This window comes from Cygnus olor, chromosome 7 (assembly GCF_009769625.2).
Source record: "Cygnus olor isolate bCygOlo1 chromosome 7, bCygOlo1.pri.v2, whole genome shotgun sequence".
NCBI lineage: Eukaryota > Metazoa > Chordata > Aves > Anseriformes > Anatidae > Cygnus > Cygnus olor.
In genome coordinates, this window is record NC_049175.1 from 1,249,448 (window position 1) to 1,263,849 (window position 14,402).

At 38.4% G+C, this 14,402-nt stretch overlaps 1 protein-coding gene across 6 annotated transcripts in view; it reads left to right on the top strand.

Moving 5' to 3' along the window:
• The window catches only part of ADK (adenosine kinase), a 292,330-nt gene that overhangs the window by 262,505 nt on the left and 15,423 nt on the right, over window positions 1-14,402 (top strand). For all 6 annotated transcript variants that reach the window (XM_040564497.1, XM_040564502.1, XM_040564500.1 and 3 more), the window contains one exon: window positions 7,058-7,144. In XM_040564497.1, coding sequence (XP_040420431.1) covers window positions 7,058-7,144 — 87 coding nt within the window. The remainder of the gene's footprint in view (window positions 1-7,057; window positions 7,145-14,402) is intronic.

Sequence of the window (14,402 nt, forward strand, 5' to 3'; positions counted from 1 at the left end):
TAGAACGGCATGAAATGGAGTACAAACGTATGTGCTTTCTTGCTAGCACATGGGTCAGTGCAAGCAGAAAGTGAAGTACATGGTCTGCTTTCTTAGCTGAAGGATACTTCATTTTTGCACAGCCCATGGAGCCAAGTTTCAGAAGGTTGAAGAATGTGTGTGAGCTAGAACATGGGTCAACGTAACTTGGGCATACATATGTGATGTGTTCTGTGCATTAGACATTGAAAATTGAAATTCCATCTGTCGTCATTTGTACTTGTTTTCACTACCTGAGCTACCTACTTGTGGATGGAAATAGAGATTTGTTTATATCTTCCATTCCCATATGTAGCTTAAAGAGTAGTATTTCTTTAGATGGTTTGTTTGTTGTTTTTTTTTGTTTGTTTGTTTTTGTTTGTTTGTTTGTGGGTTTTTTTGTTTGTTTTGTTTGTTTGTTTTGTTTTTTTAATTTTAATGATGAAGTAGGGTGTACACCAGTCAAGCCAAATCATGTAGGATTTGCAGGGTGGGAGCAGAGGTCAACATTTGTTGATATCCAAGGCCAGATCTGTTTTTGTGCCACGCTGCACTTTCACTGGGGTGGCTGGACTGATTGTGCTGGAGCTATACCGACATGCAGCCATCGTTACGCCAAGGGGACCTGTTCTCATTCGAGGCTAGGGTCACACCATTCACAGATTTCGGTTATTGTAACCCATCTCCTTCTTCAGGACTGATTTTGATCTGAGCTTTTCCTTGTAATTTCATAGTGTTCTATCAGTGAAACAGTTACAGAAGTTCTGAGTTTTCCTTATTTTGGGTGTCTGTGAGTTGATACTCTTTGCCTTTCCTGAGTCTTCAACCCTATTCCTTTTGCAGAGATCACAGGAAAATGATGCAGTTCTGAGCACTGCCTTACGTCTTCAGCAGCTGCACTGAGTTAGAGGAGTGCATTTTCTGGCAGTTCAGTGGGCGCAGTTTCAACTCCCTCTGAAGTGTGTGCCTAGCGGGCAAATGGCAGTACTCGTGTGCTCGGAAAGGCTTCCTCAACAGAGTTCATTGCCATTCTAAACTTTAAACATTGTGACGCATGCCAGAAAAATTCATCGGGTTGTTCTTTAGGGCAGTTTTTCCATATATGTATGTATGCATTTCCTTATTTAATATTAGCACCAATCTGAAGCAAAACTGTAGTGTTTTCTGTTGACCTCCACTCATTCCCCCATCTTTTACATGCAGTCATAGTGTTTTGTTTACTTGTGCAAACAAAGAATTGTTCAATATGAGAACTAAAACAGAACGTCAACTCACGGCATTGGCAGTGATGGTACAGGCAATATCAAAAGCTAAGTGGATCCCATTACCTATATAAAGTAAACAAAACACATTCGGGCCTATAAAAGCTATTCATGAGTATTGGTTGACACAGTTACTTTTTGTACAATTATAACTAGGTACAGTTCTGGGTCTGATCTCATGCAGGTATAAATAATAATAGTTTCATAGAATAGAATTGTTTGGATCGGAAGGGACCTTAAAGATCATCGTTTCCAAGGAGCGGTGCTGAAATGACAGGAGTGCAGACCTTGTCACATGTAGGTTCAGTGGCTATATGCTGAGTGCAAGAATACTGTTGAATTTTACATCATTGCTAATAGTTGATGTGTATGAATTCCTTTGGAGAAACCTTCTTTCCCCTATTAACTCCAATCCTATGAATCACACATAAATGCTGTGAATATGACTTCTGAATAAAAATACTCATGACTAAATGGGACAATGCATGTGTCTGGGCAGACGAATAAAGGGAAGACAAGTCTCACTGGGCATCTTTGGATTAACTTTTACCTCCTTAGAGAGAGAGAGAAAATGGGGTCTGCATACCGTCATTCATGCTATAGATACCTATAGGATCATGAGTAGAGCAGTAGAAAATACAAAATCTTTGGCATATTCCTTCTCTGTTTGTACTGCAAATGCATTGCCTCTGAGGGACGGTTCTTTGCATCCTGGCTCCCATAGGTATATGTACTTACTTACTTTTGCCTAGCAAGCTGCAAGAATTGTAGCCTAATTGCTCTATTTGGGCATTTTATTACGGAAATAAATTTGTATTTATATTAATTTTATCATACCGTATACATATAAATGCTTTATAAATGACAACTACTCTCTGACTTGTTTTGAGTAACGTTCATAATAGCAGTAAAGGCCTAACTTCTTCACTATTCCTTGTTATAAAGTTTTCTTGGCTACATGCTGAATTTATTCGAATACAGCATCATTCATTGTGTATTATTAAAATACTTGATTAGAAAGATCTGAAAGCATGTGGCTGACTTACATTTTTCTTGTTACAGTATTTAACTCCACTGACTTGCACAAACAAATTCCTTATTTTTCTGACAAGCCCTTCATAGCTACAGCACCAGGCAGAACAATGCACAGAAATAGGTGGAGGAGAGGGAGATGCTGGCATGCAAAACAAGGCAAACTTACCCGGCACACAGAAAGTGCCAGGGGGCCCGTAGCGCTCACACAGTACAGCTATCTGAAAGTCCCAGCCCGAAAATGCAGGATCTCATTCTGTTTGCCTTGAAGTGACAGGTTGAATCAACACAGCCAGGTTTGAAATACATCACTATTGGACGTCGTAAGGATTTCTAAGTAAGGGTTCAGTGCCCACACCCTGGCCCATGTTGCCTTACCACTGTGGACAGAGCTGTGCTAACAGTGATGGGAGAATTACAGTGTCTATTTGATTTACATATCAAGTGTGGTATCTCTATGTGAAATAAAGCAACAGCAGTTGTAGTTTCTACTGTAGAAAAAGAAACAGGAGAAAATATTATGCTGCTAATTTTAAAAGATGCATTTAATGTGCTGAAGAAGGTACAGAGGCTTAGAGCCTGCAGGCTTCTGGTTTTACCTTCTGGAGCGAGGTAAGAGCTCAGAATCAGCCAGACTGACATGGGTTTGTTCCAAATACTTTTCTCATTACTTCTTACCTTATAGCTGTCCAGAGACGTTTATAGGTTTTGAGCTTAGGTTTCTATGTTCTGTTAAGTTCTTCCTGTCCTTTTTTTTTTTTTCTTTTTATCTGTTTTTGGCCCCCGATCTAAAGAAAATGAGAGAAGATGGGGGTGGGAAGGAGATGGGACAGCATTCTGTTTCACAGTTGTTCCTTTTCTTTTTTACAAGTTAAAGCTTACAAAAGAAACATGAATGTTTCTCCATCTTGTAAGCATCTGTACTCCTACTATCAGCCCTTGGATCAAAAGCTTATTTGAGGAAATAGCTAGACATTTTTGTATGTATTTTAGAACTCCCTTCTTACTTTTATTTTAATACAAAATTATGGACACTCCAACATGTTGCCCATAAGAGTTCTGTTACAGGTAATTAAATGTAAGTTTACACATTTAATCTACTTTTAAGAGCAAGAGAGACTGGTAAATGACACAGTTAAGGAAAGTACTCAACCTAATTGGATGTAATGATTGCTTGCTGGTGTTTATTACTGTACTAAGAGTAGACGTGTAGTCTGTGATTCTAATTTGGTTTAAAGACAGACCTGTAGTATTTGCAGCTATCATCAGAATTCGATTGTTTCAGTTAACATCATGAAAAAGGTTTGTGTTCAGCTGGGAGGTTAAATGTACCAGGATGGTGGGAACACTGTTTTTTCGGTTAGTATTGTTCCCCAGTTATCGTCTCTCCAGACTGTTTTACCTACGAAAATATCTTAAGCTAGATATGCTGGTGCATATTTTTGCCTGAGGAAAACAAAGATAGATTTCACATCTTTACGTACATAATGCAACAAATTAGCAGTAACTAAATTTACCAGTGAGATGATTCCTTCTGATTTATCAGAGAATATTTTCTTGAGCCTATGAATTCAGTACATTAACTTTTGATTATTTCCAAATCATTCTAAAGCAGTTGAGATCCTCAGCAGTGTAAAATCAGTGAGGGAGCTGAATCAAAGTCACAAGATTTAAGATTTCATTAATGCTTGTTACTAAAACTTTCCTAATTATACACACCCTTTTGCAATTTACACTTCCAATTCTGGGCTTCCAGCAAACGACACCAAACTGGAATGTGTTGTATCTGAGTGTGTTTACCAGAGAAGATATTTGTTGCTTAAAAATAGAACATTGGATTTTATGCCCAGAGGAGCAGCACTTGGATTTCAAAACACTTATGTAATTACTCTTTATTTCATAAGCTCTCAGAATGATAAATGAAATCAGAACTGACTTAGAGATGCAAGGCCACTGATGACCAATGCGCTTAGCCAAGGTGTCTCTGTTTACTATGATGGATTTGAGCATTTTACAAAATAATAGATCACATACAGAAATGAAGTTAAAGTAACATTAAAGTCACAAAAGCAAGGATATTCAGAATGGAGACTTGTGCTTCATCTTAATTCACCCTGTTGTGCCTAGTTGTTACAAGACACAGATCAATGAAAGATGTTAGCTATTTTTATCCTATTACACAGACATTGCAAGGTAAATTAATGGCAGCCTTAATTCTAAGTGACTTCATTTATTGTGAAGCAAAGAAAAAACCTCAGTATTTTGTTCTATCTTTCCGTATGTTAACTATTGTTAGGTTATAGTAGACTCTACTATGCTAGTAGAAGTTCTCATAAGGTTAAAGAAAGATAATTTACTCTCTTGGATGTGTGCAATATGTGCAGGTGGTAATACCTTTATCATATACTACGTGCTCCAAAGCCATGTCAGCTGCTTCTGAAACTTCAGTATTTCAAAATATAAGATTATTACCTCTCTTCAAATAGGTAATGTTATAGAAAAAGGGAGATGGAATGTGTGGTCCAGGTAGAGATGGCAGACGGCAGAAAAAAAGATTACTTTCATATCAACAGAAGAAGTCATTGATGTGTTTGGGTTTTTAGACCAATTCAGTTACTTACAATTACATCCACTGCAGAAAGAGTAAAATAAGGGCTCACAGTGCAATACTCACCTGAATGTACTAGAGGGAGCTGAGTGAAGGAGTCAAGACAGAGGAGGAAAAGAAAGGAGAAAGATGATAGTGTGAACTTTCATCTGTGGAACTTTTCTTGAACGGAGAGTCTTATTTGATGCCAAGACCCATTTACAGCAGTCTAAATATAATGCCCGTGCATTGTTCATTCTCTGTGCCCAAACACATGCATTTGTATGCATATGCAAGTGTCTGCTGTGTACTTAACGTAGAACATCTGTGTGTGCCCAAGCAGGTTAGTTTATTACAAAGTGTCTTCAACAGATCTATCACTTTGTTCATTGTTTTAGCATTATCTAGAGCCAGTCTTATATACCTTCTCATGAAATGGATGAATACACTCTGCTCTCCTGGCAAAGTTTAATATAAGACCTCTCTTTCTTGATTTCCAATTCAAATGAATCCTGTTAAAATTACTAAAAAATGTTACTTTTGAAGACTATCTTGAGTACAATACAGCATCAAAGTAGATTTCTAAGTAGCTTTCTTAACAGTATAGGGAGCAGGATGCACTGAGAACTGACTGAAACCTGTTCTTTAATTGGAATCTTATGGTTTTCATTACCCTTTTTCCTTTGCCTCTCATGGATGGTTGTTGCTAATGCTCCCCTCCCCTCCCCTCCTGGTGGGCCAGCCACCAGTTCCCTCTGGAGGCAGCATCATTATATCTGCCTGGTTCACTTAGTGGCAGATGGTGAAGAGCAGTAGAGCTGATACACTGAATTTCACAGAAACCAGGATCCTTCTGGTACCTCTGCAGCATACGCAGACTTGCCTGATTTGAGACTGTGAATTCTTTATATGCTTCCCAAACTAGGTTTCCTTGTTTGCTACTGTGTATGTCAATGTGAGAGCGATTTTTATGATCTGCTCTGTTGCTGGACAGTGAAGAAGCTACTTGTCTCCAGCTTTTAGCTGCTGGAGGATCTATTTCCCATTTTATTTTTTTTTTCCAAAAATTAAAGGATGACAGCTCTGATGGTTTTCATTTTCACTGGTTGACAGGCTTTTCTTCCCCCTCCCCTTTTTTTAATTCCTGCTGTCTGCCAAAGGACAATCTGTTTGCTCTGAGACAGTTTAATGCATACTGACTACCAGAGGCAGAACTTCCATTGGCTCTGTTACAGGGATAATTTACACTTTAACAAGGTATTGTGACAAGGTGGTAATTATATTTTTATCACGTCATTATGACATTACCACCTGGAAAGCCATAGCTGATTAATTAGTGGTATATATTAAATTTATAACCCTCGAACTCTAAAGTTATCATACCTAAGTGGTGTAATTATGTTGAACTGTGGTGTGGCAGTGAATTGAGGTGAAGATGCTGAGTATCCACCTATTGCAATAGGTTTAACGAGTGCCAGTAGAGGGCAGGGAGCTGCAGAGAAGGACATAATTTTTTAAAAAGAAATAAGGAAGAGAATGAAGTCGTTGAAATCTTGAAGCCAAATCTAGTCAGCTGGAGAGTTGCAAACCTTCTTACATATATGTGTTTTTTAAAAAGATGTAATTTGAGAGCAGTCTGATATACAGTAGTTCCTGCTCTTCGTTTCACAGTTTTACTTTAGCTAGTTCACGTGTGTTTTGTTTTTTGCAATGTAGCAATTTCTTTGGAACTTTTGGAGGCTCAGACTGGCTATTCTGGAGACTACATCACCTCTCTGCAACTAATAAGAAGCACTGTTTTTGGCAGGATGAGCTTTTCTTAGTCTTGTCCATATGCCCGTGTGTTTTATGTTGTTCCTCCCAGTTTAGTTCTTTTCTCTTGCCCTTAATATTAGGAGATAAAGAAAAGGAATGAGACCAAAATTAATGAATGAAAATGTCCACAAAAAATAGCTTGATCAAATGTATTCCCATATCCCTCTGCAAAAATACTGCATTGCAGATTATTATTATTATAAACCAAATCTGTTTTTGTCCAAATTACTATGTTGTGTTATAGAGTCAGAGCTTCAGTTTTGATTTTTTTTTCACTGTTTGGTGTGCTTTTCTACGTCATATTTGTAAGCTGCTGATGTTTTATTCTCTCTTTCCGTTACAGAAAATGAAGTAACTACTTTCCCTGTGTTGGTGAGTGATCAGAGTGAAATCGTGGATACCAATGGAGCTGGAGATGCATTTGTTGGAGGTATTTCTTTCTTCACTCTTATTTGGAGATTGTCCTATTATTCTCTGTATAAAATCTACCATTTTTTCATTCAACTATCCCATAGAATTAACTTCATTCTTTTAGAGCTTTTCTCTGCATTCTGAACTTATGGGATTCAATTAAGTTCTGATTTTCAAAGGGAAAGTGTGTTCTATTACTTTAAAGATGATATGCCATTATGCTATACTCTGGTCATTTTCATGAGATTAATTGTATCTGTCAGACTGTTGCATAAACAAGCTGCATCAAGTACTATATAGTGTACAGAAATCCCTCCTGGCTTAAATGTTAACACATTGTTGTTCTTTAAAACAGGTTGTAGTGAATATTAAACAGTATGTTAATAAGTGAGCATAATGTCTTCTGATCATGTCGGTTTTGGTAGAACATCTGCTTCCAATACAATTATTTGGACATCAGAAAAGAACACAAAGGGTTAATTTGTTAAAACAAACCCAGAAAATATCTGGCATTGCTTAATATCCATTTGCAAACTTACTATTTTTTTTGGCATAAGCTCTAAGGAAAAAAAAAATAGGATGTTATGTCTATGCCTGTTTTTAAAAACGATTCAATATAAGCCAAAAAACAATCTAATCCAAAAGTTCTGTCATTCATTGTAACCTTCATACATGTAGTTCTGTGATGCACTATTGCATCCTGAAGGCTCTGATATCCAGGACACAGCAGCTTTAAGGAGCTCCATTAGTCACTAATTTACTGGAAACATTACCAAAGAGACTTTATAAACAGAAATGCAGGGCTCAGTCTTGTAGCCATGAAGGGGATAACAAGCAGCGTGTTAACCCAAATTAAAGCTTCAGAATTGAGTCCCACTTCAAGAAGGTATTCAAAATAAGCTTAATCTTAAGCATGTGTATAGTTCCATTCCTACTCAATACATCACTTCAACCTATGATAAATTTTCAGTATACACTTAAATCTGGCTGAAAATAGGAATGTTATTACTCTCTTGCCTTGGTGCTTTCATGAATCAAGAAGGGCAGGAATAGAGGAAAACATGTTAGGTCATGTTATTCATACACCTTTTAATGTATACTTGTGATTTAGGAACAATTGAGAGTGGCAAATAAAGACTAAATTTGAACCAGTAAGTAACAGTGACTATCAACATAAATTAGATCTTCAAGTGCTTATCCTCATATACACGTGCTCTGTGTATCAGCTGTGCTAGTAAGCTGCTGTTCTTGTCATGAAAACGGAAAAGATCTTGCCTGTTTAGTTTTCAGAGCCTAAAAATAAAATAATGGGTAGTCTGAGTAGTACTCAGGTGGTCAATATGGTAGACACTGACCAAGCTTTGCCTCAGCAGGAAGCAGATTTTCGTGTCTGCCACATTTATCTCAGATTGTATTTATTCTCATTTCTTCAGATTTTAGGCATTATATGGAAATCAGGACTTTTATGGTTTTTTAATAGTCCTGCTTCTTTCCTGGCTTAGCTGCAGGAAGACTGTTATGACTGATCAGGCTTTAAGAACTGCCTGGTCTCTCATAACCTTTCCTTTTCCCTAGTGGGAAAAGTTCCCTAGTGGGACTCTAGTGGGTCCCTGCCTTAGCTGCTGTTTTTCTGTAGAAAGCTAAAACGTTAACTTTTCATTTTTCAGAACATACTGATTAATTTTTCAGAACATACTGGATGGACTGGCTGATAGAAGCCAAATCAGACCCCATTCCAAACTGCTCCCTTCCAAGGAGTTCAGGCATACCTGGCCAGGCTGGTCTTGGATCAGTTGTGAGATGGCTTTCTCCAAGTGTCTAACAGTGGATTTCAGAATTTTGGGGGAAAACAATGTGAAAAATGCTAAATTTGGGAAGAAAGGAAAGAGAATGGCTCTTCTGAAAGATCAGCTCCCCTTTGTCTTCCTAAGCCTGTTGAGATAACCTGTGTGGAGACAGCAAGCTTCAGTGTATTTGAGGGGAATTAGAACAAAGGCCCTGTATTACTATTTATGGACATGGATTATTTTCCTCACTGGCCCTACAAAAAGCACTTAGGCATCATCGGATGCTTTTTGTATAGCATTCAAGTGCAATGCAGTGTAATGTAGCATGGCACTGTACAGTTCTCCCTCTTACCATAACAGGTAAGGAAAGGAGCACAGCTGTTTTTTCCTCTGTAAAGGAATTTGGCTCAGCAGTTGCAAGTCTCTGAATTCTCATTGCAGTTAGATCCTTACCTGAATATTGGTATGTGAGCTTAGGTTCTTCTTGCACCGTATTTCACTCTGCTATGACTCAGAAACCAACATGAGCTTTTGAATACTCACACTTCTTCTATTAGCTTCTGAGCTATCTTAGTTCTCCTCTGTCACCCCATAAAAAATAAATTGGTCATTTATTCTCCTCAGAGAACAGATTTTCCTGAGCTTAGTCCAGATGGGAGATTTGGGAGTCATAACAGTCTAGGTACACAGCTGATTCTAGTCTTACATACTGTGGTCTCCTTCTTCATGGAGTCATTTAATTTTCTTTCCCATATGTAGGAAATGGGATACTGAACTGGATAGGCTTTGATTCGGTCTGTGTTTCATTTGGGGGGAATATCTGTATTTTATCTATATCACACTTTTCATGTGTTTTCAAAGTATGTATTTGCAACAGGAAAACTTCTTTATTGTCTCCTTACCAGAAAACCCTACACAGTAATGTGGGTAGTAGTAGTTAACATACGTATCTTCTGTTGATTCTAGCATTGTGCCAGATGTCGTGTTTTAGTCCTGACAGAATTTTTATAATGGAAAGGTTATATATTCTTTTCAGTGTTTTCCTGGTTTCTTTCTTTGATTGAGGTTTTTATCAAGCTATTACTACCCAGGCAACAGTACCTGAGTACCAGAGCTGTTGACTCAGTTGAGGCTGGAGAGGCCTTGCAGAGAGATCTTGACAAATTAGAGAGCTGGGCAATTGCCAACCATATGAAGCTCAACAAGAGCAAGTGCTGGATTCTGCACCTGTGATGGGGCAACCCTGGCTATAGCTACAGACCGGGGGATGAGAGGCTGGAGAGCAGTCCCACAGAAAGGGATCTGGGGCTTCTGGTCAACAGCAAGTTGAACATGAGTCACCAGCGTGCCCTGGCAGCCAGAAGGGCCAGATGTGTCCTGGGTGAATCAGGCACAGCATGGCTAGCCAGCTGAGAGAAGGGATTGTCCTGCTCTGCTCTGCACTAGTGCAGCCTCACCTCAAGCACTGTGTGCAGTTTTGGGCACTACATTATAAAAAGGACATAAAACTATTAGAGAGTGTGCAAAGGAGGGCTACAAATATGGTGAAGGGTCCAGAGGGCAAGACATATGAGGAGCAGCTGAGGTCCCTTGGTTTGTTCAGCCCCGAGCAGAGCAGGCTGAGGGGAGGCCTCATGGCGGCCTGCAGCTCCCTCATGAGGGGAGCGGAGGGGCAGGTGCTGAGCTCTGCTCTCTGGGGACAGTGACAGGACCTGAGGGAACGGCATGGAGCTGTGACAAGGGAGGGTCAGGCTGGGTGTTAGTGAAAGATTCTGCACCCAGAGGGTGGTTGGGCACTGGGACAGGCTTCCCAGGGCAGTGGTCATAGCACTGAGCCTGCCGGAGTTCAAGGAGCGTTTGGACATTGCTCTCAGAAACATGGCTTAATTTTTAGGTACTCCTGTGTGGAGCCAGAGGTAGGACTCGATGATCCTTGTGGGTCCCTTCCAACTCAGGCTATTCTTTGATTCTAGATATAATATTTTGATTTTAGTATCCTTGCAATAAAATGTTTTGAAGTTCATCCCGTAACTCAAAAATGCACTCATTGTTATACTATACTCCCCTAGAAACATAGTCCTTCATTCAAACAGTAGAGAACAAGAGTGCCCTGGCAAAGCTTTCCCATACCGTGAAGCTTTTGAGATCGGTATATTAACATGACTGAGCAGTGGTTTCGTTGGCACACAGTGTCTTGGCTGAGAGGAAAATGTGGGATATAATGAGAACTAACCCCATCAAGCAGGTTTTATTTTACATGAGGAGGTCAGTTTTGTTAGGCTTTATCGTATTTTGAAAGGTCTTTCACTGAGGCACTCTTCCAGAAGTTTAACTCACAGTTTGTAAGGAAATTCCATCTCAACAATTATGCCAACTTGGCAAGTCACTCCTTATGTATTTCTCCATGTGAAAGTGGAAAATAAGAAATCTGGTGGTTTGTTCTGTTCTATTTTTTCTAGAATCTATCTAACTACTGACAGTCATTAAACTTAAAAGTCATGAAAAAGTTTAAAGATACAAAGTTTCTGGGCGCTTTTAACTCTGTGAGTTGATTCATGAGCTGAGCAGTTCCATACTTCGAACTGCTGGCCTCCAAGGAGAACTAGCTTACTCCAACAGCAAGCAACAAAAAATAAACTTCATTCTTCAGTTGAAATGTGATTTTATTAAGTTGGCACCAGGAATATCTCCGAATTTCTTACCTCTTACCACAGGCATCAAGTCACCTGCCATTCACGCTGGTGCAGTGCATGAGTGAGAAATCAGGTTTTAAAATGGCTGCAGGTAGCTTTATGCTAAAAATACTTCTCTAAACAACACTAATGGTGTTCTGCCTTTATTGCTTTTCAACAACACTACTACCTTCTAGAAATTTAAACAGTAATGATTTACTTTGTAGCATCTCAGCACCTCCTATGGATTTCAGGGGTGCCATAGATTCTTCTGTTATAAATCCCTGAGATACTCATAAATTAAAGTTGCAAGTCCATCTCCGGGTTCTGAGGACATTGACAAATCACTTGTGCTTCGCTGACCTGGCTTATGACACAAGAGTTCTCTAATGGAATTACAGCCTTATTTTGTAGAGTTTGTGGAACATTCTGTTACTCATTAAATTACCATTTATTTATTGCTAGTCAGCCCATTTTGAACTTCTGCAATAATGTTAATCAGAGTATATTTAATGGCAGTAAACATACTGAAACACAGACAATTTTAACATCCTGTATTTTCCCTTATGCTATCCTGCTCTCTTTAACTATAGTAAGGTCTGCTTTCTGTTTGGACTCCTCTTTGTCATTGCCACCGTAACCAATGAAAACAATAAGAATCTTTTCTGATAATAGCTGTCATTGTGCCCTGCAAAATCTCTGCCTCTAAGTGGAATTGGATCAAGAATCCATAATAAATGAATAGCAGAAGGTGTAAAATCAATGCTTTTTTTCAGGTTCTGTCAATAGAAATATATTGACTTTGTAATCTACTATGATTTAGTTATATACTGTATGAAAAGTACTGAAGTATGGAGTGTAACCACAAGTCATTTTCAAGTAGTGTAATGACACAGTGACAGAATGATCACAGTAAGCATATATTACTTATCACCATGCTATAAAGATATTATACCATTCTCAAGGAAAAAAAAATCCTTAGATATAAGGAGCTCTTCATTAAGCATTGTACAGTGCCAAAGACAAGCTGATAGCAATTTGCCTCTGTTGGTACCAAAGCTGAGTCAACAGCTCAAACCACCTGTCAATTTAAAAATCCCATTGGCAGCTTTCATGTACAGAGGAATTTCATAAGGCTGTTATCTATAGTTTGAAAGCCACACTGAGAAATTTTTTGGTGCACATGCTTACAGAAGAAGCAGTTCTCTCTCTTTCTCTTGTGAAACCTAGTGTAAATCATATGAGGTGGCCAAATTCTGTCTCAGTTATCAGAGAGCTGTTCTGATAGAAGACAGGGACAGCAACAAAAGAGGATTTGTCTCCTTTCATAAGTGTTTTTGAGTAAGTGTGCCTCGTTGCATCCTCATCTTCTCTTTAGAGACTTGAGGGTTTAGTGGAGATATTTCCCTCCTTTTGTTTATGTTTCTATTGCCAAACTGACTAAACTAAGTCATTCCCTCAGCTTTAATATAGAGGTTAATCCTAAACAGTATTTTTTCTATCTTAATCTAAATGCCTCTACAAATTAGATAAAGACCTTGGACTCCTCAGAGCTTGCCTAAAGGACATCACATTGTTCAAATTTTAGTCTGGTTTTGTAAGCTAAATGCAAATGATTTTCTATAGAGTGACATCCAGCTTTGATTTCAGAGTTAAGTAATATGTGGTATATTTCTACATTATTGAAATGTTAAAATATTACCCTTAATGTGAAACATTCTTCAATGATATTATATAAATACATATATACATTTGTGAAAACACGGTACAAGAAATATGAAGATAGGCTTGCAAAGAATCCACAGTGCACAGAATAATTGCTCTTCATTATTCCTCTACTAACAAGTTTGATTCAAGAAACCTTGTTTAAAAAAAAAAAAAGTCTGGTTCTGTTTTCAAGGCACTTTAGTAAACTTTGAAGAACTTTAGTACAACTTTGAAACACCTTCACTGAATGCTGTGGATTTGAACAAGTATAACATCGATAAAAATGGAACAAATTAAATCTGCTCTTGTATTTCTTCTGCTGTTGTTCTGCAGAATCTATCATTTATGGAAGGAATCCAAGAATCTTTAAATTAAAAAATCATTTATATGGCCACAGGCTGGAGCGAGTGACCTCTGGATGTCTCTTCCAACCTCAGTTGTGCTGTGGTTCCATAACTTTTAAACCTATAGGAATTAGGGACCCTGCTGCCACTTCCTGCTTCTCTGAAAATCTGCCTCAGTTGTCTTCTGCAGGCAGTGTTGGTGGTTAAAGCGTAGAAGCTGACTGAATTAAAAATTGAAGCTAATACAATGAGAGTTCCATCTACTCACAATAAATCTGGTATAGGGCAAAGGTGGACTGTGTTCATGGCTTTGTCTAATAAATCTCATAGGTATTTCAAGTAAAGGAGTTGGGTGGGTAGATGCATATGCATGTGTGTGAGAAATTAAATACATTCTTATGGATAGTTGCTATATGGTTATACCAGGAGTGCAAAACATGACAAAAAGATCTGATAATGCAGACAGCAGGAACTGGTGATTAAAATGGTGTGTTAGAATACTAAATTATGAGTAAGCTTGTGACTATATTAAAAGTAAAACTCCTTAATGGGTGTATAGGACCATCTAAGATTGTGAAAGAATCTGTTTTCACTAAAAACATTGCAGAGGAATGAAATATTCCTCTTATTTGCTGTTTTTTCAGCTCTGTATGAATCTCTGTTGTAAGCATTGCCCTCCCTCCAGTACTTGGCACCCCTAAAACATTCTAGATTTGTTGTAATAGGAGTTCAAGGAACTAGGAGTAGTTCTTTAATGAACAGCAGGA